Source organism: Geospiza fortis, unplaced genomic scaffold (genome assembly GCF_000277835.1).
Source record: "Geospiza fortis unplaced genomic scaffold, GeoFor_1.0 scaffold194, whole genome shotgun sequence".
NCBI lineage: Eukaryota > Metazoa > Chordata > Aves > Passeriformes > Thraupidae > Geospiza > Geospiza fortis.
Genome location: NW_005054322.1, coordinates 1849183 through 1876838, shown reverse-complemented (window position 1 = coordinate 1876838; position 27656 = coordinate 1849183). Strand labels below are relative to the sequence as shown.

The 27656-nt window shown below is 37.9% G+C and overlaps 1 protein-coding gene across 2 annotated transcripts in view; it reads right to left on the bottom strand.

The window, feature by feature from the left end:
- Positions 1-16031: 16031 nt before the first annotated feature.
- AKAP11 (A-kinase anchoring protein 11) overlaps positions 16032-27656 on the bottom strand; it is a 31169-nt gene continuing 19544 nt past the window's right edge. Inside the window, exons 8-11 of one of the 2 annotated variants that reach the window (XM_005420745.3) lie at positions 23966-24049; positions 23205-23251; positions 21055-21215; positions 16032-16622 (exon numbers count right to left, since the gene is read on the bottom strand). In XM_005420745.3, the coding sequence (XP_005420802.1) occupies positions 16476-16622; positions 21055-21215; positions 23205-23251; positions 23966-24049 (439 nt within the window). In that variant the 3' untranslated portion in view covers positions 16032-16475. The remainder of the gene's footprint in view (positions 16623-21054; positions 21216-23204; positions 23252-23965; positions 24050-27656) is intronic. The other variant, XM_031056789.1, reaches the window with a different exon arrangement.

Here is a 27656-nt window from a genome sequence, read left to right as displayed (position 1 = left end):
GACCATACTTCCATGCTGTATGACAGCCACAGATATCTGTGATGCATCTCATAGAGAGGATGTATGTCAAAAGCCTGGAACTGCAACTGGAGAGCTCTATTCTTTGAAAATAAATGAGACTCTAGAACCCAAGAATCCTTTAGAACTTCAGAGGACATGGGTTAATATTAATACTAAATTAATATGTTTTTTTTCATTTGGATTCTGTCAAGCAACTCACCAAGCATCCTGGATCCTCCCAACCTGAGGCAACTAATGTTAAGTGCTGATGGAAACATGTCAGAAAAAAAAAAAATTCAACCATCTTCCTGTGGTAAATTTTGATTTTTATGAGAACCACATTTTCCATTTTTAAGATAGAATTTCCAAGCAACTTTTAAGTATGCCTAAAAAACATATCCACAACTGTCAGGAATCATTGGTTAGCAAATGGAAAGAAAGCTCAGGTTCAAAACAAACAATGTGGGTTTGCAACCTTTTGAGGTTCCACTGTAGGTATCACGATAACCAGCCCTTTTACCCCTAACACCCAACAGCAAGAATTTGTCCACTGTCTCAATCTCACAAAGAAAACAAAAATGTGCGCCCTGAATGCTCAACCACCAGCAAGAAAATAAAAACAACACAGAACACATTCTTGCACATCTCTCAGTTTTGACTGGTTGGGGTCCTGACTCATGAGTGTTGAAAGTTTGGGGTTGCCGAAACTGCTTTTGTTTGTCACTAATAATCACTCATCCCAGGGAACATGTGGTTTACTGTCTCATGCCAGGCCTCCAATGCTAGGGGCTGAGGTTCCTTGGTGAGACAGCCTCTCCCAGCTCCAAGACATTCTTCCGCATTATCAGAATATTTTATTTTTTTAAGCATCAATTGTAAAACAAATGGGTCTTTCCCTTGATAGACATTATGATTTTTTTTTTTTTTAATATTAACTTTGTTAGACACAGAACTTTTGCAATGTTTCAAGACCACTGGTAACTGACCAGGATGGAAAAGAACACAAGTACATGCAGCCTGCTGTTTGTTTGGTTTTAATTTCTTTCTCTGCCATGGCTAGAGACTTCTGGAATTATCCTCTTCGTGGAAATAAAGTTAGGCAGTTGGGTTTTTCTATCAAAATACTTAGCTGAGTCATAAGGCTTGGGGAAAAAGTAACACAGGGTGAGTTTAGAGTTGTATTGAGTTGTCTGGTAAGCAAAGGTATATTCTTCAGAAGTGCCCAGGTAAATTGCATTTTCTAATGTGTTTTCATTCTCTACGCTCTCTCTGATAGAACAGTCTCAGGATTAATCATTTGGTTTTCTATATTGCCTCTTACAGGCAGATTCAGGCAGTCCACAAATACCACCTGCCCCAGAGAAGGCAATGCAGAGTTCTTTTATAGCAGCCATTCTAAGAAGAAACTCCCATAAGAAAATATTCCAGTCCATTTTCTGCTTGGCAGTATCTCTGCACAAACAAGCAATTCCACTTCAAGCACTGACTACAACTGACATCCATTCCCTGCTCCCTGTTTCTTCCAGGAACATGGTAATCTCATAACTACTCCAAAAAAAGTCCTTCAAGCATATCATTTAGACAGAAATTTATTGCAAATATCTTATGGGACTGAGCACTTAATCCAAAGAGTCAGATGCCCAGAGTGGGACTTGGCTCTGCTAACATCAAACAACTACTATATAATCATAACAGTACAAGAAAGAAAAATTTTACAGTGAGTGTCATCATTCATTGGAACAACCTGCACAGGGGCATGGTGGTGTTCCCATCACTGGAGGTTTTCCAGTTATGACCAGACAGGGCGCTAGATAACTTCATTTAGGCTCCCTTTCCCCCAGAATACTGATTGGACTAGATGATCTTTCGAGTTCTCTTTTGACCTGGACTATTCCATGATTCTGTGGTATATATCAACACATTAACTAGTAACCCAGACTCCTTTATGGTTTTAAGCTGGTGAAAGGACTGAAAAACAAGTTTTATGGGCAGTGACTGAGGGAGTTGGGGCTGTTTAACTTAGAGAAAAGGAGGCTCAAGGAAGACCTTATCACTCTCTAAAACCACCTTAAAGGAGGCTGTATGAAGATGGGAGTTAGTCTCTTCTCTCAGGTAACAAGCGACAGGACAAGAGTAAATGGCCTGAGGTTGTTCCTGGAAAGGTTTAGATTGGATAATTTTCTTCACTGGAAGGATAGTCAAGCATTGGAAGAGGCCGCCCAGGGAAGTGGTGGAATCTCCATCGTTGGAAGCATTCAAAAATATATGGATCTGGCACTTAGGGACATGATTTAGTACTGGACTTGACAGTACTCGATTAATGTTTGGACTTGGTGATGTTAGAGGTCTTTTTCACCCTTAACCATTCTATGATGCTGTTTCTGTGATTGTTAAAAGAAACAGAGACATTTATTCTGTTTTCAAATGTCTCCAAGAAATGAGACAAATCATGCTCCAGAAGGAGGTTTTGTTTCCCCTGAGTCCTACAGGGAACTTGGAGCAGCTGATTTCAACATAAGTGCAAGGTGAATCAACCTATGTGCATATATTTCTCATTAACGACATTTCAGCTCTGATAGAGACTTGGCTTGTGGAGTAGGAGTCTTTTATTACATTGTGGGTTTTATGGTTGGGGTTTCAGCTATACCCCAAATCTCTGCTGTAATTCCGGACTGGAGAAGGAAGGGATTCAGAACCTTATTAAATTCACTGGGGAGCCTAGTACCATTCTGCTCAAGCAATGTCTAAAGGATGACTCACAGTAGATCTGTAGACAAGAAGACTGTCTGATCTGTAGACAATATTTCTTGCTGTTCCCATACTTGCTTCTTGGTAGGAACATTGCTCCCAGAAAGAATGCACTTTATTCTATGCTTGTCTCTTCTGAGAGGGGTTTAAGCCACCAAGGCACTTGCACTGCTCCAGCAAAATTTGACTTTACAGTCCTAACCAAGCCTTGCTGCAAAATACCCTGCGAATGTCAGAATGAGCAACAGTAATAAGAGGAGCATTCTGACTGCAGCACCATAAATTGGCTTCTTCCCTGAAGACAGAGAATGTCTTGGCCTCCCTTCTAGGCCTGCTTATGTATTTTACACATCTCATTTAAGCTGCTTTGGAGAAAATGCATAAACAGTTGTACTAGAGCTGCCAAAAGGGGGTCCCAGGTCCATTCCTGAAATGAAGCATTAAATGCTTTGGAAAATGTCTTTCCAGGACCACCTTAGCATACAGATCTTGGCCTGACTATTCATCGGCTGGAGCTTTATGCTGTCAGCCATGCTGAAAGGAATGGAGGGAGATGTTATTAGCAAATAAAAATATCCATCAGCAGATCAGGTATTTCATCCTCTCAGCCATTCAGAAGTTCACTGCAGAAGTTTGCACACAACAGGACTCATGGCAGGTCCTCAGCCTGTCTATCAGTGGTCTCAGGCTGCCTGCATACCTGAGGACAGGTAAACCAAGAGAGATAGTCAGCAGTGGGCTTTGGGCTGAGAGATGTCTGCATTGCTCTAATGGGCTGATAAGACCATCTTCAGCATGAAGCAGTACATGCTACTATATTGTCAAATACTGCTTTTTATACACAGGCCAAGGACATTGTCCTGCATGTTTCTGGGAAGTTAAAGCTAAGTGCTGTAAAATTAGCTCCTAACAGAAAAAATAGATCTTGTCTACATAAACACACCGATTTTAAATTCTGGTAGTAATTTTTTGGTCTCATAAAGTAAATCTAATGACACCACTGTGTGTTTATTTCTGACTCTGAAACCTAAAAGAAGCCAATAACCCAGTAAGGAGTCCTAGCCATTTATTTTCTTCTTGATTCATACCCATTAGTGTATGAAAGTGGCAATTTTCCAAACAGGCACTCATTTTGACAAATGCATTTTACTGACCCCTTTTACAGAGGGCAGACCTTGGAGGATATGTAGAAGTTTCTGTAGAAAATGACCTCACTGTTAAGTAGTAAAGATGCCAGATATCTCCATCTCAGCCATCCATAAGTCATCTTGATTTGTCAGATGCATTGGCTTTTATAAAAGCTCAAGGTAAGAACATCCATGGGAATAACAAGCCTTGTCATCTTCATTTTATGTTTCTAGCAGCAGTCAATAGCAAAGGTGTCATCCTCCCACACGATTCTTCCAGAAATTTTTCTGTATTTACATAATGCCATCAGTCTTAAAAGGCTTTCCAATAACTATAAATTCCACTTTAAAATAATTGCCTAATTGGAAATTAGGACCAGGATCTTCATCATTAAAATCCTTAGACTGCAGCCCTCTGTGATGCCTACACAAATGCATCTCACCTAAAAAATCCTGACAAAAGTTGGGATTGGTGACACTGCACACATCCTCTAAAGAGCTAAAAACTGTGGACTGACAAGCTTCCAGCGGCAGAGCTCATATTCTAGAGCTAGATATGCAGAACTCTGTTTATACCATGTAAACATCTTCAGCTGGGCTTAAACGTGTGTGTCCACACATTCTTGGCAGTTCAGGTGTTCAGCTAAATGTGAGCTTATGCTCATAGTCAATTTGAGGAACAAGCAGACAGGCACAATGTAGACAATGCCAAATTTGATCACATAAGTAGTAAGAACACCCATCTTTGAAAATCTGTTGCTGCTATTGGGCTTCACCAGGCCTGTAGTTTTACCTCTATCTGGACTTTTATTTCTGGTTCTGCAAAGTGTGAGGTTTTCTTCTTTGGTTGCACACTGGCTGGAGGTGCATGTGCACAAGCTAAGAGATCCATGCCTTTCTCCAAAGGTTTGTTATCGAGCACTCACAGCAAAGTTGTCTGGTTTCATTTTTTGCATTAAAACTCTGAGACATTATGTTGCCTATTTTTGCTGCTACTTAGAATTCCCCAGCTCCAACACCTCTTTGTTTTTCTAGTAATCTCTTCCTCTTCACTGACCCATATACCCACAGGTCAGCAACTGAGCCATATTGGGTGCACCACTGGTGCCTGTGGGTAACCTCATTCACCCCTCAGCCAATGGCTCTTCTCACTCTCTTGCAACACTTATCAAATGGGAAAATCCCCTTTGCAGAAACCCGCCTCTGTCATCTTCACAGCTGGGTAAATCTGCATTTTCTTTAATTCTAGCATTGAAATCATAAAATCATAAAAAATTCCTACAATCTGAAATTGCCACTCCTACTGTGGTGAAGAGAAAGGTGACAGGGTTTTAAAGCAAAGCAAAGATTTTTCAAAGTAAATTCAGTTATGAGGCAGGTTTTACTGCAATGTCCAGAGCAAAGTTATTAAAAGAAGATGCAGAAAAAGGTAAAGAACTAAAAATGGACCAATATCATCTAAATGGTCCCAGGACACTACTTATGGGATATTGCAGATGCTGAGTCTCTCTGACAGTGTTTTTGGTCAAGTGAGGGTGGGAGGCAGGAAGATGTGGGAGATCACTTAAGGCTGCTGAAAATAAAGACATATCTATCTCACAGATACAGTTCACAATAAGGACCTGATAGGAAAGATTTACTTCAGAAAATGTCAAAACCCACAATTTTACTTTTTGCATCCAGGGTTCTATGTTCATCCTTAATGTAAAAGACATGAACAATTAAAACTTCTTACCTACTAAGAGAATAAATCTCCAAAGAAAAAACAGATCTGAGTATAGACAATTTTCTTAGCATTTAAAAGCCTTATTTTTGTGTCATTTTTGTCCTTAGAAGGCTGTTGAAATTTTTGGTGATTAGTACAAAGATTAAAGCTGAGTAGAAGAACTGGTATAAAAGCTATGTGTAAGCTAGAGAGATACATAAAAAGGGAGTAAAATAAAACAGCAATAAAAACAGGACCGGATGTACTCACTCATCACTAGACATGCTACATGATTAATCACTTGTCCTCATTGTAACAACGAAGCCAGGAAATCCACAAAACCTCAGCATGTATGTAATAGTGCATTTCTAGCTAACAAATTACAGCTATCAAGCTACAGAGAGAAGCATGCACTACATTTAGTATAATTTAACATACTGGCCTTGCCTGAAAACCTGGCCAAGTCTGCTACCATGCAAGCCTATAGCATCAAAGCTCTGTATTTCTATGAGGGTGAAAATTCAAGTATTCAGCATTTACATGAGATTCAGCCAGAAGGACGATGACCTGGGCAATTTGCGCAAAGTAATTCATAGTGAAGGTGCTTGTGATGCTCCAGATCAGCCAAAACATCCATCGCTGACCATAAACACAGCAAACATTCTAAACAGGTTGCGGTGGCGTTACCTGGAGCCAAAGCACAAGCTTGGCTGCATTTGTGTCAAACCACTGACCAGCCCTGCTGCTGCTTGGAAAGTATAGCCGACATCCGATTGTGGGCCGCCCTGTGAGGTTCACCAAACCACCAGCAGGAGAGTGATTATGATGCTTTCTTCAAAATATTTTTGTGGCTTTCTTGAGAGCACGGTACTTGTCAGGTGAGTAGCACAGCCAGGATGGTTTTATCTCCTTGTTCCCATTATATGTGCTCCAGTACCATCCCAGAGGCCTCTCCTCTGCTCAGCTGTAAATAGAGTGTATGAAGAACCATTCTCTGGAGGGGCTGCAGGGATCAGAACACATTTTAAGGCTAACAAGGAGAATTTTCAGTCTGAACTCACATACACCAAGAGGAAATACCCAGTTACTTGTGTAACTCTACCTAAAATATTTTTTATATCTTTCAAACATAACACAAAGAACATTTTTACCTTTTATGCTGCAATTTTCAATCATGTCAACCCCTGTCCAATACATTCTCAATGGGAGAGGACTGCAATTCTGAAATGGTTATTTCAGGTCTTCTCAAGGGGTGGTTAATTAGCTGTTAAATTAGCTCTCTGCACCTAAATTAACACATGACCACCTAACATGCCTGTTAACATCCATCTGCCACACACCATCCTTTGCCAATGACCTGTTTCCTTGGAGCCTCATCAATCAAATTCAGCTTGGCAGGAGACTTCTTGTTCACGTAGAGGAGAGAGGGAGATAATTCCCACCACCTCCCTGAGCAAAGGGCAGGAGGCATCAGTCAGCTTCACAAAATGAGAAACAAAGAAGAGTAAGACAGTAGACCTACCCAAAAGATCTTCCAGAAGCCCCATGTCAGAGCTGAGCAGAGAATTACCTTATTCCAGACAATCACAGTGTTATGAACATCATACATCTTAATGCAGTCTTTGTGCAGACTGTTGTGGTTTTTATTAAAAAGTCATGCCCTTGGGAAAACAAAACCAAGAGAGATAATATAATGTGAAATGTTAGATTCTTTTATTTCTAGTGTTATCTTTGGGAATTTCTAGACTTTCATGTAGCCATGGGTTTGCTACTGCCTTGAAGGTGAGTCATCATTTAGAACAGGGCGAGACTTTTTATCCTTTTGACTCCCCACAGAAAGGTAAAAAAACCCAGTCAGGTACTTAGAAGGATAGGATGTTTTGGGTCAGAAGGGACCTAAAACTCATCCAGTTTTGACCCCTCTGCTGTGGGTAGGAACACCTTCCACTAGACCAGGTTTCTCAACCTGGCCTTGAACAATTCCAGGGATAGGGCATCCACAAATCCCTGAACAACTTGTTCCAGCACCTCACCACCCTGAGAGTGAAAAATTTCTTCCAGGTATCTGATTAAATCTCTCCTCTTTCAATTTAAAGCCACTCCCCTTTTTCCTATCACTACATGCCCCTGTAAAAAGCCCCCCTCCCAGCTCTCTGGCAGACTGCTTTAGGTACTGGAAGATGCTGTAAAGGCCTCCCCAGAGCCTTCTCTTCTCTAGGCTGAACAGCCACAGGTCACTGTCTTCACAGGAGAGGTGCTCCAGCCATCTGATCGTGTTAGTAGCCTCTTCTGCACCTACTCCAGCAGGTCCATGTCCTTATGCTGGGGGGCCCAGAGCAGAATTTACAAAGTGATTACCTTCCAGATGATGAGGATTTTTCTACATGCAACCAGTCTGGGACAGTTCCTGAGTAATTTTCAGATTTGCCTGAAAAGGCCTACTGTTTGCAAGCGTTATTACAGGAAAGTATCTGAAATTGTAAAATATTAGTTTGAACATATTTGGGAGAGTAATAAAAATGATAACTATTGTGGGATTTGGTAAATACAAGTCGTGAATATCCAAAACTCTTCAGAAGAGCCCAGGATCATTGTTCCATTTTACAGACTGACTCCTTCCAACAGACTTCACCTTCCTTGAGGGTATCAAACCTTCTTCAGGGTCAATGAAGTGTCAGCAGCATAGGACTTGAGATTGGGAGACCTTTTAGGAACAGAGAGCAGTATAAAAACCAAGTCAGGGAAGCAAAATGCAGAAATTCCATGGAATAGGTGCCAAGGATGCTATGTGGGGTCAATGCAATCCATAACCCCTGCTGAAAAGTACTAGTTAGACTGAGAAGGTGGAGTAGTTAAAAAGCCCCACCCAGTAAGGACACCACAATAAAAAAGAAAGAAAACCTTTGCAGCCTTTACTCTTCTCAACAACCCAAGACTGTAGAAACTGCACATTTAAAAACAGATAAGAAATTTAGGACACAACTGTGTTTGAACTTTTGACTTGCAAACAAACTTGCAAACTGTCTTTTGACAGTTGGTAGGAAATGAATTTAAGTTCAAATTAAGTGAGGTGCAGGGTCAAGACTGTGTTGTGACCACAGTTCATTCTCTTTCATTTTCTCCTTGTTAATTAGAGACAATTTCATGAGCTTTAGCTTTACTGCACTTCCAATCTAATTACTGGAAAATGTTTACATTTTAAGAAAGAAAATTGGAAATGAACGATGGAAACAACGAACCTTCTCATTGCTGCCACGTATTCAGATTAATGGTTATTTCCCAAATTAATCTAAATCATTCATCCAGTATAATTTGGGTGGCAGCAGGAAGGATGACTTTTTTGTGTACCAATATTTTTTCTTAACAGTTGTGGCAAGCTAATACATGGAAAAAAATAAATTAAGTCATATTTTTAACACACAGACTACAAGACAGGCATATACCATAAGCAGTGCCATTCCAACACTTGCAGAAGACAAAAAAAATCTCACAAGATAATTTTAAACAAAAATTACCAAATTCTCTGAAACCATGTCTCTAGCAGCCTCTCACAAGCACTTTGATCATACTAATGAAGACTCCTTGGGGAATTTCCAACACCCACCTCTTTATTTTCTCAGGCAGGCACAAGAAAAGAGGTTTTGTTGAAGATGCCAGCATGTACTAAGCTTGTCAGGATGTTTCAGGCTTAACCCTTTGAAAACTCTGATTGCCCTGAAGATAAAATATTCACATTGTGGTTTTCAGCAATAAATTAGGACACAAGCAAAGTTCTGAACCTCCTAAGCTAAAAGAATGAAAAATATGTATGATCTGTTGCCACAGAAATATTAGTTAAGCATCTCACAGTCCTGTAACAGTTAGCTTGGATGCTCTCCTCTTCCCAGTGCCTTTTAACTCCAATGGATTTAGCTGAGAACTCCAACTCTCTGATGTATACTGCGTAACATACTGTGAAGAGTTCAACAGGACACCCGAGTATTGCCATTTCTCTTGACATAATTTCTCTGCTTTTACAGCTTGGTTTCCACCGAGCCATTTTCTAATTTCCTACAGAAACATCACGCATCTCCTCTGAACTACAGCTTCCAGCAGAAGCAGATGGTTCTTTGTTATATTTCTGTCCATACTGATAGCATTTTCACAGCATCGTGTCTGATTTTGTGTGGTTATCAATTCAGTTGCAGCATCTGTTCACAGCACAATACTATGGGGCAATAATCTGAAAATATGACCTTCTAAGGTCTTGACTATTTGCTATTAAAGGTTACTGTTTATCTAAATTGAGACATGATGCAGCTGGGTGAGACAACTGGGATTTTGCCAGCTTTCCAAAGGACTGAGTTCTGCCCTGTGTCTGGAAGCCAACCAGCAGCACACTGCACATACAGCAGCACGAATTATGGAGTATGTTTGAGTTATATTATACTTCAGTATCAACTTAAAAGTTGCTTTTAGATCAGCATAAAATCCAAGGGTTTTGCAAGCAGTAAATTGGGTTCCAAACCAAAGCAACCACAGATTACTTTCCTACAGGAGTGAAAATCTCAGCCAAAAGCAAGTTTAGCTCTTCTTCACTGCTTGATGATTTCTGGTAGGCAAGCCTTGTTCCATAGCCTCACAGCTAAGACTCCTCTTGTTGGTTTTTAACCACTTCCACCAGACAAGAATAAGAAGGCCAGAAGTCACATCAGGACAACAGAGAAGGGTCAAAAGAGAAGCTGAAGATGACAGCTGCACTACAAGACTTGACAAGGGACAGAAAAAAGGTAGAAACCAGCAATAGCCACAAGGAAAGCGTAGGAAGAGCTTCTGATTTAACTTAGAAGTTAAATGAGGTGGAGGCTGTACAAAATAAGAGATTGGAATTGAGTGAGCTAGAGGGGCAAATAGCCGAAAGAAGTACCACATTATCACACACTTATATTTTCTTAATATTCATCTGATTCCTGGCTGAAGCACCAGAATTCCAAAATCCTAAGTCAAATGAGTTGCACAAGTGTTCTCTTTTGCCCTTTCTTAATTAAAAACAAACAAATCAATCCAAGTAAATGCACACAAAGCTCCCTCACAGTCCTACAAGCAGCAGCAATTTTCAGAGGGATAAAGGCAATGCAGACTATATGTTCTGACTACATAAAGGTCCTAATTTCAGTTTTTGCCATTTCTTTGGAAAGGTGCTGTGTGGTCATGGACTAGATAGCCAGTACCCTGACCACAGACATGGCCTCATGCTTGTTGGTTCCCTTGCCCCTAGCAGTCACACATTTCTTCATGGTTTGCCTCAACAGCAGGGGAAAGAGACAGCATTTGATTAATATGGTGCTCAATAACCAGTAAGGTCAGTGATCTGGGTACATTTCTGCAGCCTTGGCATGACTCACTTTCCGTAGCCACCTTCCAATCAGAGGCTCGGAGCAATAGCCAGCATGGAATTCAGTCACACCAGAAGCTCAGGCTAGGGACTGAGAGGAAGGTCTGACCAACAGCAGCAAGAGATGGAGTAGCACACATGTTGGGCGAAGACTATGGACTAGCTGGAGACTTAACTCTCAATTTAATACACCAAGGTTAAACAAAGTGCATGGATACTGTTCTGTGGTTGAATGAAGCCAGCCAGAACCAGACTGCTGAATGAAAGAAAAATAAAGTCCAGGGCAGGAAGAAAAAAGCTCAGATTTATCTTCCACATGAATATCTTCTTTCCCTTTATGAAAATCTTTTCCTTGTTTCCAACTCACTACTTGCCTTTTTTTGAACATACAGTATTTGAAGAGTAAGTTATTTACTTGCTTCAGTTAACATTTATTTTCCATGTGATTGACCATGAGGCATTACCCAAACAAAAAATCTTTGAAACAGATATGGTAATGAAACACAAGAATGCTCCTTTTGGAAGCAAGCTCAAAATACTGAAGAAACCTCCTTTAAACAACCATTGCAAAAATAATCAAGCAGAGTTACTCACGCTTACTGGTTTTAATGTAACTTCAGCAAAAATGTCCTAATTCTTGAAATGAAACCCAGCTGAGAATAGTAGACTCACAACTTATACATCAAAAGACAGCTACCTGCAACAGCAGTACTTCTAAATCTTAGAAATGGTCCTGTGCATATCATCTCTGCTCAGCATTACTATTTTAGGGTACTTGACAATATGCTGTTTGGGGGATTTCACAAGATTCCAAAACACTTGAGGATAGTGAAGAAACCTGCAAAATGCCCTGCTTCATACATTTTCACTAGCAGAGTATTCTTGGATTTGTCCAGAAGACTAAAGCTGAATTCTAAGCTAGTTTCCCAAATACTGGACAAAGCAACCTCAGTCCACAGAGAAATACCAAGGCAACCTTACTAACCCAGTTTCCAGGCAAGATGGAGCTGAGTAGTTCTTACATCCCCCTGGTGCTGTGAGTAGAGTCCATGTGACACTTTACCGCATGTCAGTGGAACTGTAGGCTCACCTTTCAACCCAAAGACAGTGAAGCAGGGTCCTCATCCCTTGCAGGACTCCAATTTAACTCTGTAAGAAGTATGCCATCTACTGATGCACTGTTTACTACACCCTTCCTCACACAGGCACCAACCAAGACTGCTCTTAGCTGAGTTTGCTGAAAAGAAAAATAATATTCCGTGAATTTACAAGAAACGACAGCACTCTCGAAGCCAGTGAAATGTGTTTTATTTTAAGCCACTGCTAAAACAAGGACGAATTTAGTGCAACCTGGAGTTCATAATCTGAAAACTGAATATAGTTAAGTTACTAAAATGGTAAAACTTGTCACCATTATACAGTACAAGACCTTCATATTCATTGAGTACAGTTACATAAACATTTAGTTATTCTAACTGCTTTTGGTATACAATTGCATCACTAACTGGGCTGTGAATTACTGTAACACTGCACAAATAAGCAGCAGTTCCAGCAAATTATAATAAATTTTATTATTAAATACTGTTCAGACATTAGAACAAAGGCCCTCTAAAACTACAACACCAGCTATACAACAGGAATGTACAAAGATGATACAAAATAAAGTGACTACAGTGGCTGGGCTCTGTACCTGCCTCTTCAGAGCTCAAGTACAGTAAATGCTTGACAGTAGTGGCTCTTGCTGAAAAGCCAAATTTCTTACAATAAAAATAATTCCTGAATCTTGTATTTTTCTTTGCAAATTGACTCTCTAGAACTACAGGGGTTTGCGCTGGTGTTTACTACTCACTGTGTTCCCATCTCCAACAATTTGTCTCTCTTCGAAGAAAAGGTCCCAGACAAAGTTACATTAGAAAATGTAACACTTAAAATCTGATACCATTTTTGAGAGACCTAATTAGTCTCGGAATGTGGGTTTCTGGGTTTTGGGGTTTTGGTTGGCTTTTTTCTAAAAAGCTTACACAATTTTCTAAAACCCAAGAACAAAGATACTACAGAAACTGCATTCACATACATCATTTGAGCTGCCTTTTCATATCCATGTTTTGAGAGAGCAAATCCTCTTTAATTTTAGAATATGGGTTTGAGTTTTGTTTGGTTTTTATTTTAAGGCTTTATGCATACTTTGTATTATTTATGCACCCCGTTCTGAATGCTTAAACTAGTTTTAAATATGGCCACTGCTAACTTGCTTTACAGAGGGACTGTTTCTCAAAGTGCTTTTTCTACAGAATCTTACAAAACATCAAAACACTTCCATTTTTTAGAACACCAAATGTATTTATGAAGTGTCTGGGTGATTTCTGAAACAATAACATCCGAGGATATATTTTCCTCAACATAAAAATTAAATTACCAGGGTTCCCATACAGAAAAAACGCAAGATGAAACAAACTCTACCTTATTATGTTTGTTTATAAAGCAGAGTTTTATGCTTTAAAGGGACCAGAATGTGGCCCTTCATGTTTTTAGAGTTTTCACTTACATTTCTGTATTTGTGGTCAGGAGTTTTAAACAAACTCAGTAAAAGCGTAATTTAAGACTTGCATTAGCAAGGAACAGCTTTCTCACTAATATGGCAGACAGCACCAGTTAGATACAGTCACAGTATGGTTTTCAAAGATTATTAAAATTATTCAATTGTAATAATTTTGCCAGGCTACAGTAATGCTTTTTACCTTTATACAGAAGGAGGAAAGTCAGGTCATTCCAAACAAATTTAAAACAATTTGTGTAGAAAACCGGTTTGGTTTTTTTGGCTTGTTTTCAGTAAAAATGAAGTATTTTATACCATTTTTCCCATGAAAATTTGGAAACTATGCTACTTTCCTCAGAGGATAATAAAACCATTTCTTCCTTAATGTAACACCAATCAATAGTTACACAACATATTTGATCCAGTCTGAAAACAGGATTCCATTTATAAAAATATTTTTCAGTACAACTGTTGTCCACTTAACTTTGTGAATAGTTGTAAGCTTCGTGAATGGCACGATCTTCTTCTGCCTTTCTCCAAGAAAGTAAATGAAATGAAAAAGCACTTCACCAAGTTTACAAAATCCATCATTTTGAATAAATGAGTTTAAAAAATGGCTGTTCTTGCAGTGTTTTTTGTTGGTTGTGTTGTAGGTTTTTTAAATGTATGGTTTTGTACATTTTGAATACCTTCAGTGTCTTCCTCGCTGTACAGAAACACTTTACTACACTGTACTGTATCCTCATGTCCTGAAATTCCACTTGGTGAGAAAAATTTAGTCATGAGGCACTGCTTTTAACATTTTATTTCCTTGACATTTCAATTTTATAGGTAAATTTGTACAAGTATATTTTTGCTGTGTTAAGGGGAAGGTGTTATAGCCAGGGAATTATTTCAAATTTTTGTCTAAAACAGTATTGAAAATCAACCTTAAAAAGAAAAAAAAAAGGGGGGGGAAAGGAATACGGGGATTTGGGGGAGGAAGAAAAAATCCAGACAACCTTTGTACAATTCTTAAAAAATATCTGCTACTAGAACTATCTTCCAAATATAGGAATTAAATAACTTCCCCTGTCATGCTTTGGGCTCTAGAGAAAAAGAATTCCTGATGCCTGGATTATACTACCTATAACAATACAAAAGACCTTGAAGTGGCTTTTGGCTTTTTGCCACATACATTGACTTTTCAATCAGTGAAATGATATATGAAGTGAGGAAATAAACTGAGCATAACAGAATTTTAATTTAGTGGTAGAAGTTTGCACCAGGAGTTCACAGCAGTGAGATCTCATACACACACAGATAAACAAACCTGTGTCCATTCACATGTGTGAACACATGTATGTGCATATACAAAAATATGAAAAATCTTTGGCTCTGTGAGAAAGGTGAACTTTGTGAGATTCAAGGCAGAAATCCAGAAGACAAAAGAGGACTAAAACCAACCATGCCTCTGCAAAGAGGCCAGTGGAATGCTTTCCTGAAACACAAAGACACTGCAAGAACAGTGCTCTTGAGTTTACCAGTGTGACACTTCATAGCAATTCATGGGGTAGGGGCAATCAGAATTGTACATATGCCATTAAAAATCAGGAATAGATTTGGAGGCCATATCTCTCCTTGTTTGGGATCACAAAACTTTGCACCGTAACAACAGTATATTTTTCTGTGAAAAAGTTATTAAGATTTTTTTGTTCATCCAAAATCAGTAATGCTCTACGATTATTTGCCAAGTTTTAGGTGGCAACCTGGTAATCACCAGCACGTGCCTTTTTCTCTCAAAGGATATATAAAAAAACAAATCCCAAAAACCATTTCCAAACCACAGGAGAAGTGAAGGTTCAGATTTTCCTTCAGACAGAAAGGCAAATCAGCAGCATTGGTGAGAAACCTGACAAGACTGCTAAAAATATTCAATTAAAAGTGCCTTTAAAAAAATTCAGTGAGGATAGTTAACAAAAACGAAAAATCAATTTGCAAGAAATTTCCCTTTTACATTTTTATTAGCTTTCTTTGCTAAACACTTCCATGCTCACTGAGTAACAACATTGTCTTTATTCATAAAAAGAAAATTCATATGTGGCTCTTGGAAAGGAATTACAACTATTTGAAAAGATAGCCAAAATCCTCAGAAATTTCTATCTTCTACTTTTAACACATCTGTGTGAGAGACTAATGTACAAATTCTTTGACACAGAACTAGTGTCACAGAAGTATCTGCATACAAAAAGCCTCAGTAAAAAATTTAGCAATTTAAATCTGACTGGCAAGCTTCAGGAAACCTTGCTAAAGAATTACATACGAAATTATGCTCAACTTCTCACTCTGCCCTTCTACCAGAAGTTACCAGCTCTACAGGAGTCAACAAATTCATGCATTTGCACCTCAGCAATTTCAGTGTAGACTATCCCATCTACACATAAATTTAAAACTGATAAAGGTGGCTATGAAGCCAAACTGCATTAAGGGGCTGCTTGGGCAGGTCACAATTTTCTTCCTGGTAATGCTGCTCTTGGGCACGTAACACCTGGCCAAAATGAGTATTTTTTCCACTGTCTGCAGCAAGGTATTCCAGAGCAGACTGTTGCTGAAATCAGTGCTCTTAGTCCTGCTGTGAATATAGCACATGTAGGAGTGGGAGAAAGAGTTATCCTGGCACAAGGGGAATCCTGAATATCATGTCTGAGACTGTCTCCTGTGGACTATGATCATAGACAAGGGTTGTTCATAAATATCTCAGTGGTATGAACACAGCAGTAAATACAATTTATGCGTGGGTGGACAACACCGATTATGGACTGAATAAACATACCATGTGCACATATCACAAAGCACAGCACAGCTATTTTGACTTTCACCTCAAAGTCTTTTAACGCTGACTATTACTTAAACATTCACTGGTTGAATTTTACTTTACACATCTATGTTCCTTCTATCTCCTTTCAGAAGAGGAATGAAGCGAAGAGTGTTGCATCTTTGGATTTTTCAGACATTTTCCAGAAGCCAACTGACCAGAGATTTACTCAGAGCTTGCTCTCCATCCGATGTCGTCTCTATCATTTCACAATATTTCAGCACTGCTTGTAAGAGATCTCCAACTTTCCAATCTCTTTCTCTCAGTCTTCTAGAAAGCTAAAGGGGAAACAGGGGAACACAAAATATTTTGACTTGGACATCCTGAATAAGTTACAGAAGTTATTCTTGAAACATTAGGTCATAAGAGATCAGTTGTAATGAGTTAATCATTATTCCCACATCTATAAAAACAAAAACTTCCGCAAGAATCGAGCGCTTTTCTTTAGGGCAGTCTTCACAAAATTTTCTTCTGGAGGGAGCACCACTTTCAAATTATGTGGTGCCACAGGTATGAGGACTGTGGTTCATCAAGACTGCAGAAAACAGGAAATTCTGAACACAAGATGAAGACATTTGCCACCCCTCCCATGCCAATAATGCATGTATAAAAAGACAAAACTCTGTCTTAATAAAAGGATGTGGATTTTCCTTTCACAACATATAGTGTGGTTGGGGTGGCACAGACACTACCCTCAATGAAAACAGTTTCTTCAGAGTTGGGAAATTATAACATCTTGGGGAGGAGGAAAAGGTGATGATTAAGTTAAACTACCACTCAGGAGCAGAGATCAGTGTAGTTGAAAACATTTCCCCCAGGATCCAAAGGAAAAAATCTTCCATTGCTGATGTATCAAGCTCAGCTATATGTGTAAGAAAGCCTACCCTAAGGAAAGAATGAATTTGACAGCTTGCCCAAGAGTAAAAACCTAACAATTTTTAGTTTAAATAAATAAACAAATACCCACACAAACAAAGTATTCTCTGTAGCTTTCTGGACACCTGTAGATGCTGAATTTTGTAAACACAGTTTAGACACCCTACTTATTCTTTGGAGCTGTAAATTTTTAACCCTTTTTATAGTCCCTACCAAGACATTCCATACATTAAGTTTAAAAAAAGTAATACACAGTGTTCAGGGAAATGTTTTTCACAGATACAAAATTAAAAATTCATATAGTTTCTACAGAGAGACCTGTCAGATTGCGATATAAAGTTCTAAAAAAAAATTAAAAGGAAGACAATCTTTCCCTGTTTCTTTACCTAGCTGATGTTCCAACTGCAACAGGACAGGTGATAGGACTGACAGAAAGAACATGGACATAAAAACATGTATCAAACAATTAACTTCTTGAGAAAAACATTAACTTGAATAAGCAAAAAATCCTTTCGAATCCTGAGCATAATTTATTCTGAACACTGGAAACTTTTCTCAGTGGAAATTAAGGACATCTTTTCTATATAAGAAGAGACTGAAAACTGTAGTTATTTCTGTGAATTTTAAAGCAGAGCACAGGAAGTAGTTTTATAGCCTACAACATACAATTTTGTAAATGATGTTTGTTGGTTTATAAAAGAATGGTCATTTTTCTTTCCTCTGCCAGAGGAAAGTGTGGCTAATGCCCAAATACCTACTTCAGCAAATAAAATATAAAACTTCGGTCTAAGTAAGTTTTCTACCACAGTAAAACTACAGAATTGGCACCTAAATTTTAATTTTATGTTTAATCTCACTATTTCTTTAAATGACCAATCTGTTTCTTCCTGCCAGACAAGTGAAATCTTAGAGTTTACTCAAAACAGGAATCTTAAAACAGTAGGTAAGGTCTCATTAAAAACTGAATACATATGATTTTTTAATCCAGGCACTTGCATATCCACATTGTCAGGCATCTCACAGAAGTCAAGAACTATCTATTCTAATTTACTGAATTCTTGTTATCCTCCTAACAAATGTATTTTGTTCTATACATAGGTATTTAACGTCTTTCTGCCTTGCTGAGCATAACAAGCACCGTTAAGTAAAAGTTCATACCCAGCTGCGGAAAGTAATAAATATCCTGCCTGATACACGCTAGGAGCCCTTCTGCCTTTTCTGCAGCCACATCACATCGGCGGCTCATCACCCTGCTGCGATCAGCTAACACAAGCCTTTGCTCCCTTCCAGGACTCACCCACTGCTTATAGAGCGGCTCCTACTGGGCTGCAGCGCCCTCTGCAGGGCCGCGATCGGCTCTGCAAGAGCCGGGAACGACTGCTTCCAACCGAATTCCGTCTGGAACGGAGAACATCCCTATTGGGAAGTGGGATGGAATAAAAAACAGGTAATCATTCTCTGCCTCCGGGGAGGGAAACAAAATTTCAATTTATTTTAACATAACTGCATCTGGACAACTAAAAATAATCTATAAAACTAACTGAAACAATTAACTACTGTATCATTTTCAGGACCCCATGACTACTGCCTGCCGGAAGATCTTCAGGTGTCAACTCAGTATCAATTTATAACTGAAGTGTCAAGTAGAAAAATATTATCATCTTGTAAGAGGGCACACATAACAGGCACTGCTATTTTCCAGAGTGCTCTTCTCAGTATGTCCTCTTATTAAGGTAGCTGGAGTCGTGGTCAGATACACAGCCAGCTAACAATATCTTTCCTGTGTGTCCTGGAACATTGGCTCAAATCTCAGCACCACAGCTCTTTGCTCAGAGCTGGCCAAAGAATAAGGGAATCGTGGAAAAATTTTAAAAAGAGGTGCCTGCCATCTCTTTTGTGTCTTTCATATTATATTGTTAGATACACGTCTTGGGTACACAGAAAATATATTATTATTAACACTTGAGGGTCCTACCACTGTTCTAACCGAGTATTTGCAACAAGCTTGAAACAGATGAACAGATCTTCAAGAGACGGCAAAAAATTTCATGAGGTCAGAATGACTGTTATCCCTAACCCAAACTCATTGAAAAAAACCTTCAAAAACCTCCAGAGAATGCTCAGCCAAGCATGTGAGAACAGAAAAAGTGATATCTTTTCTTCTTAAGTGTTAAGGCACTTACAAACGGTAGCAACGAAGAAACATATTAATATAAGGACTAAACCAAATAATTTCAAATAGCACAGAAACGGAGAAAAGTATTCTCAAACTGCCTTCCAGTTTACAGAAGCACAAAGTCCACTCTGTCAGAACTAATGTACAGCCAAATATATTCTTGAAATAATCCTCAGTCAAACATACCAATCTCCAGAAAAGGAGCATAGGGCATATATTTCTATATGCCAAAACAACGTTTCCAAACTTTCTGGGTTATTTAAAATAAGAATGCAGAACTTTCTACTCTCAAAATCAAATACACATTCCATACAGTTACAAAGGCAGAAAAACACTCCAAAATTATAATTCTCTCTGTGTGTGAGGAAGGCAGGAGCCTCTCTTAGGAGAATGCAGACCAGGTACGATCTGGACTGGCCTCTAGGCACCTTTCACATTCCCACCACAAGCAGCCAGTAACTAAGCACCATCAGTGCACACATCCATCCAGCTCTGGGAGTCTGTTTTGTCATATTGACCTTTACCTCCCAGTAACTCCACTTTTCTCCTGACATGATGATATAACCTTTAGAAAGACCCAAGCTGAAGAGTCAATATTAAATTTCAGAACTGAGAGCAAGCTTTTTCTTCCTTAATATACTGGTAAGTACATTAAGTCATTTTTACCAAGATCTTAATTGTTAAAATGCTATTAATGGCATAACGTTAACATTTTTTCACATTATCAGGTCACAAAATACAAATATTTTATAATTATTATTCCTATGAACCTCATCATTAGAGACAATACCTATATATCTATTAAGTTAGCCTTTCCATAACAAGGTAATTAAAGTAATTTCTTGGTTGATTAAAAAATATAGGTTTAATATAAGAAAATCCAGATTATCATGTGTAGTTTGGTGTGCAGCCATGAAAGAATAAGTTTTATGATTTTACTGGAATAATACGTTTCTCTCATGTGTTTCTGATGGAAATAGTCAGGACAGCATGCATACCAAAATACTGAGCCTTTCCAAACACACACAAATTGCTAATACCCAGCTCTTTGAAAGTTTGATTAATAAAATGAAAGTAAAGGCACCTAAGAATAAAACAATCTTATTGAGAGTTCTTTTTAGTAGTTTTGGTTTTAGTAGCTTACAGAATAAAGACATAATATTTACTTCAAAACTAAACTTCTTTCTCACAAGAAAATACATCTTTGCTATGAAAAAAAAACCCAACAAAACATAAACAAACAAAAACACCCCACAAACCCAAAAGAAAAAACAACCCTAAGCAGAACATATTAAGTTAGAAAAACATTTGCATGACCAAGTTCTCGTAAAGATTCAATTTATAAACAATTAAATACTAAGTAAAAAATGCTTGAAAAATATAATTTTCACCAAACAGGAATGATGTAATTGCATCCTTTTTTGGAGTAAAACACTTGTAAGTGGAGAAGTGAAAAAATCAGCTTTGATGAATACTGGTTTATGTACGGTATATACAGAGGCAAAACACACTGTTCCACTTTGACTTCTCAGGATTTAAATAATGATTTTCCTCAGCAGTGAACAGCAAATGAAGTAACAGCAGTTGGTGAATCACAGGAAATGGAAGTCAAGGAAATCCTTCCCCTTTCCCACCACCCATCAGGCCCGAGTACTTACAAAGACGAATTCCCTTGCAGCGGTGTCGCAGAAGTGAAGGTCAGACACTTCTGTTTCAGAAGCTGCCAGCCATTGGAGTGCTGCTCTGAGCTGCGGGTCCACTAGATTTGGTTCCAGATCAATATTCATTATTGATAAAGTCTTCCGCACTTGCTCCAAACCTAACATTAAATATAAAATAAGCAAATCTATAACTTCAAATTGTTTCAAATAATCTCTGTAATTCACTGTTTATAGACTGTATTATCTAACAAAAACCCTCAATTTAGTGTACACAGATAATATGAAAGGAAAAAATTAGATTGGTCTCAAGTATTTCAGAACTTTCCCATTAGGAAGTATTGCTTATCCCATTTACAACCATGTGCAAACATAGCTACATAATAAAAGACACCTAAACTACAATGTATATTCCAAATGACAAGAAATTTAGCATAGACTTTCATTGCTGGGTCCATCAGCCCCTTCCATTTCCAGCTGCTATTTTTTGCTATGCCTTCATCTAACTCATTTTAAGAAGTCTGTATTTCTGAATGCTTTCCTGCACTGATCAGACTGCTTCTTGAACTTTTCCAAAATATACCGCTGGTTTTATGAAGGCATACCCAGTTTTCCAACATTTCTTTTACAGCATAAATTCCAAAAATTTGTACAGCATTGGAAGAGTAGTTGTGTTAATAACATGTAGGAACTACAGTATTGTCAACTTCTGTTCCCAAGCTGAGCTTCACACAGATCCTTTGCCACAATCCCAGAAACAACTCGGCACGTATGTAGTGCTCTCCAAGCTGGAGTCACTGCTTCCAGACTACTGAACTTGACTCTAGAAACTCTAGAAATGGAATATATTAGAAACAAAAACATATACCCATGTTGAGTTTAGATCAATCTCAATACTCTTCCAACTAAGGTTATGAAAACTGAGGTATATAAAGGTATTCATTCCCAAGTGGCAAAGTCAAGCAAGTTGAAACAGATTCCTCCAGAAGTAAAAGCAAGAGAAAATTAACTAGCAGAACTGTCAAACAGTGCTTTCAGTGGATAACAGATTATTTGTCTAGGAGCCCCAAAATTTAACTTCATTATACGAGAAAGAACAATTTTTTAAAAAATTTTGACAGTGAGTGGAAAGCATTGTGGTAACATTGCTGTGAAATTTTGGTACATGTTTTAGTATTATAAAATAGATGTACATTTGATAATAAGGCTTTGATTCAAACTCTTTGGTGACCAAGGCACAGTTAGCTTAGAAAAGCTAATATAGCTTTATTTTCTTATATCCTTAGAGTCACATCTGATTTAATACAATTAAGAGATGTTGGTCACTTATATACATTTTCCAGGAATTTAAAAAGAGAGAAAAAAACGTCAAACCAACCAAAACCCCACACATCTTTCTGCTTACACTCAGACTACTTGAAGATGTGCAACAAGGCAGAATATCCTCTGTAAGGAAGTAGCAGAGGTTCCTGGAAATGCTTATTTTATCTTCAGAACACACCCAACACAAAGAAGAGCTCTGTTACAACATCAGCTCATCTTAAAACCATCTTCACACACTGTGTATTGGCTGTTTTCATTTCAGTTAACAAACTTTGGTGCATCAATCACACTGGAACCAGACCACAGAGATCTTCTAACAAACCACAAAGTTGTAACAAGATTCTGGATAGACCTTATGTTATACTTCACTAAGAAAAAAGAGAAAATAGCAAATGCATCAAATCAAAGGTTTTTATTGTTTTTCATTACTCTCTCCCAACAGTTTGAGTAACTTCTTCAGCATTTTGAAGGCAGCCATGCAGATGCATTGCCATGCCTCCTTAACAAATATTTTTCTTAGCAGTTAAGCTCTGCATACAAATTCACACTTTCAACAAGCTAATCAAAGTTCCCTACCTTATGTTATTAAATTTATGTAAGCATCAGTAAGTAACTAGCACTTCCCAAAGGCTGCAAATTTCAGTGTATTAAGAAGATTACGTAGGGCATTAATTGAACATTCTGACGCTTGACTGACATCCAGTATGATGAATAGGGATAATAGAGTCATCAGCTTGTTTTGCAGACTACAAAGGCAAAGAACTAACAAAAAATTAATGTACAGTGCACAGGACAAGAACAGTAGCATATGCAGGAACCGACGTTACCTTCTACAGCATCCTTGGAATCCTCATCTTTATCTTCTGTTCCATCACTGTATTTTAATTAAGAAAACAAAAATATGAATACAATCCAATATATGCGGTAAATGTAGTAAATTCTAAGACTGTAATGAAGGTTAAACAACAACAAAATCATAAGAGAATTAAGGAGTGATCACGAAAAGCAGCTTTGCTTCTCACACCATTTCATGTTGTAAACAGACTTATCATCAACATCACAAGATTTTCTCTTAGGAAAAGAAGAGAGAAGAGAGAAATGAGAAACGTGTTAAAGGTGATACTTATTGATTTTAATAGTTTTGCTTCATATGTGAAAAGGTTCAGCCACCTTATGTCACAGATATGCATAGCAATAGGTAAGCCTAAGTGGTCTATAAAAACCAATTACTATGCAATTCTGAAAGTTTACACAAGCTAAAGGGAAAAAAACCCCAGAAATCCTGTAGGAAGCAAGCTCTAGTCTGCGTGAAAAAAAAAGGTAAATCTAAACACTTATAAAACTGCAGGCAAGAACATGCAAAAAAGGGACCCTTTTGCAAGCAAAATACATTAATCAGTTTTAGCACAGAAAAATTTAATCATTAAGGGTGGAATAATTAATGAAAAAATCATATTGTGATTAAGTGAGAAGAGTGTGAATAATGTATCAGCATAAAAAATGTACTGTATTTTTATTTTCAAAAAGGATGATTTCATGCATTAATTATGAGGAACCCATCTGGTTTATATTTCTCAACTCAACCAACCTGTCTGATGTTGGAAAGGATAAATTCTCCTCATACATATCCCCTTCTAAACCAAGACTGCTCCAGCTACTGCTGTTACCATTACTGCCAGGAGAAGAAGAGAAGACAGCTGAACTAGAAAAGAACAATAGCTCAAACTAGAACTTTCATTTTCCTTACAACTCTTTTGTCAAGACATTTAACGCAAGAGCACTGAAACTTTCTAGGTTTACTGGAGCAAACATGACTGCTATCCAGAGCAGCAATGTGCACAATAATGCAAAACTAGCAGGTTTCAGTACACTGGTGGAAGTATTAATTTGTAGTCATTAATTTTTCAGATCAGTGCTAGCAGGAATTCTGTCCTCAGGTCTAAGCACATCGCTTGTTATTTCTAAAAGCTAACAATTTCAAAAGGATTACTCATAAGAAAATAGATTACATCTGTATTATTTGCTTAAGGAGCAGCTAACAGTTAATAAAATTATGCATTGTGAAGACAACTTCACATACACAAAATCCTTCCATCTCACTCCAAAAACCCAGTAATGATCTCCAACAACCTGATGAGAAGGAATTCCTAGAGTAAAGAATTTTTTTAAAATTTTTAATATTGTTCTGCAAGTTGATCTTTTAAAAAAAGGAGGTTTTTAAATCTATGAAAACGATACTGAAGAGATTACTTCGCTCACAGTTCACAAAAATACTGCACTTATTCTATGACTACATTCAACCCAATGCAAAAAACTGAAAAAACTGAGCATGTTCTTAGACTCGTTAATTTCAGTCATTATAAATAGTACAGTTTGTTAAGCCTGTCAATATGTACAACACTGAGCAACTCATATGATTAAATCTCATTCCCCAACTTCATACCACCCCCAGAGGATGTCTGGAAGCCTTCCAAGAACAGGATTTCCAAATATCCTGCATTCCTCAAGAAAGCAGACTGCCTACTAGAGATGGCATGAGAAGCTGTGGAGTAACTGCAAAGAACTGCTGCAGGAAGATGCTTTCTCCACCTAAGTTTCATGTGACTGTTGAAGGTCACTTCCACTCATGGCAAACAGCAGAATGGGGGAAGTAAAAATTTCTATAGAGACAGACACTGATCTCTTTCAAGTGTTTGCCAGTAACATTATAACCTATCAGCGTCTCTTGCTCTCCAGCATGGCTGCTTGGATCCCAATTTCCAAACAGCGAACAGCAGGTTAGCAAGTCTACAATATAAACACACTCAACCTGAAAAAAGTTTAAGTTGAAGCTGCCTTATTCAGTACATTATTGCTTATTTAGACTACATGTCCAAAGAAAATTCAAAGAGTTCTCTTGTTATGCTAACAAGAAAAAAGAAAACTAAAGAGCAGAAGCTTCTGAAGAAACCAATTTGCAGAAGAATGCAAACCTGGTCTAAAAAACATTTCTCAAGCTACTGTGCGAAACTATCACACTTTATATGAAATACTAAATTTGGCTTTACATCATTAAATTACAGGTATAAAAAAACTAATACAGCCTATTGGTATCAATACTTTACACTCACAATGCCTCTTTCACTGGAAGTTACAAATGCAAAACAAAAATAGAAGTAAAAGCTGTGCTGGTCTGCAGACTAAAGGATCAAGAATTTGTAATCTAACAGAGTAACCTCTGCACACTACTGTTCTGATTAGGTAAGAGACAATGCACTTTACAGAGGTCAGTCTTGGTCTGAAATAATCATATATATTGAACCATATGATTACAATGAGGTATGAGAAAGGGATGAGACCTTCTCCTAATTAACAGCCAAATTAGCAGTCTTTAAAATAAACTCCTGTAACCACAAAACAAGCAATAAACAGACAAAGGCATTATAATGCCTCTGGTAATGGTTCATGCAGCTCTTCAACAAGAGCCAGCAGAAGAGTAACAAGAAAAGCAAGAGGCTTCTGCTCTGAGTTATAACCCAACCTGGATGCTGGATGAAAAGCCTATGTCTATGCCTATGCTTGTACCTACAAATCAACTGGAGAGAAAGCTTAAGAACTTTTTAATTCTAAATTTAAGTCACCAGATTTAGGCATGAAAGGCAGAAGACACAAACACTTCCCTGCATAACTAACTAGCAAGTTCTTTAAATACTTTTCATCTTAATGGAGCTGCCCGCAGGATGCAGTGAATTAATTTCTTGTTTTGCTTTGCTTGTGTTTGGCTTTTGCTTTACCTGTTAAACTGTCTTTATCTCAACCCACGAGTGTTCTCACCTACACTCTTCCAATTCTCACCCCCATCCCACCTTGGCAGGAGTCACTGACTGGCTGGGGGGGGCTTAGCTGCCAGCTGGCGTTAAACCACAGCAGGGTATTATCACTGAATCTGTGCTTGTTACAGATCTCCCCCAGCTATCTTTTTTTACAAAAGGCAACAACCCCAGATTCTTGCTTCCACCTGATAAAGCTCAGCAACACAGAGGAACACATGTGCTGTTACCAAGCCACAATTAGTTCTGTAAAACCAGCTGATCAATTTGCACATGCCTGTTTCCTCCATCAACACCTTACAATCCAAATTATGCCTCCCCTTCTATGAGTAATGTGTTAACTCAGGTGATTCCTCCTCTAATGAGCCACAGATTTTCTTCCAAGTTATAAAAATTACCTTCTTTTCATTTACATCTGTTTTGGGAATGATAAATCACAAATACAACACAGGCACTACTGGTCCAGAATTTTTGTTATACTTTTTCCCTTTATCAACTAATCTATATTTTACTGTGTAACTGCCAACATAGTGAATATTCTCCCTTATAATCACATTTTCATCATCATTTTCACAAGAGATGATGTTTTACTAAAATAACTCTGAGTTAATGCATTCTTTTACAAAATTATTAAGGTGCATGAGTGATAAACTGTAGTAGTGCTTTGATTAAATTATTTTGTTAAGCAAAACAGGAAAAATACTGCAAACATTTAACTGAGTAATTTCACATTGGTACCAAATAGCCTAGCTGGATATTACATAAGCAAGCATGTCTCCCATACTTTCTTTAATCTCAGCAATGATGGAAGTACTAACTAAAGAAAAAAAATCTCTCTCCCATTTCTGCTGTTCTTCAACAGAAATGCTGAACTTTTTTATATCAATCACAAAAAACTAAGCTTATTTGTTCCTCATATATTCCTTCTATAGAAGCTGGGGCCACAGCTCTCAGTATGATTCTCCCTGGAAACAGGCAGAGACATTGCAAATTTTAGAACTGCCATTCTAATCTTTGTTAGCTATCAATCAGCCAGGAACAGTACACTGAGAAGCTCTGTAGAAAAAGTTACTAACCTGAACAAGTAAGTTCCAGTATTAGACACCTACAATTCTATGGTTGGCAGTATATAAATACTCCACCTATGTCACTTAGAGCAGCTTATAAATTCCAGTCCCAAAAAATACAAAAATAGCTGTAAAAGCTCATCATGCAAATTAAGCTATTACTTTTTTTTCAAAAATAAATGAATTTATAGAAAACATTTTCTCAAGGACTAAGTTTTAATATTTTAGAGCACAACTTATAAACTATCCTCAAGCTGTGTTTTACACAGGGTGGTTGTTTTTAAAATGCTTCCATCTTTTGCTAATACTTAAATTTTATATGTACAGTTTTACTTGATGTGATTCCCTGGCATCAGTGACAATGCACTCTCCATATATTTTACAGACTATGAACATTCATGGC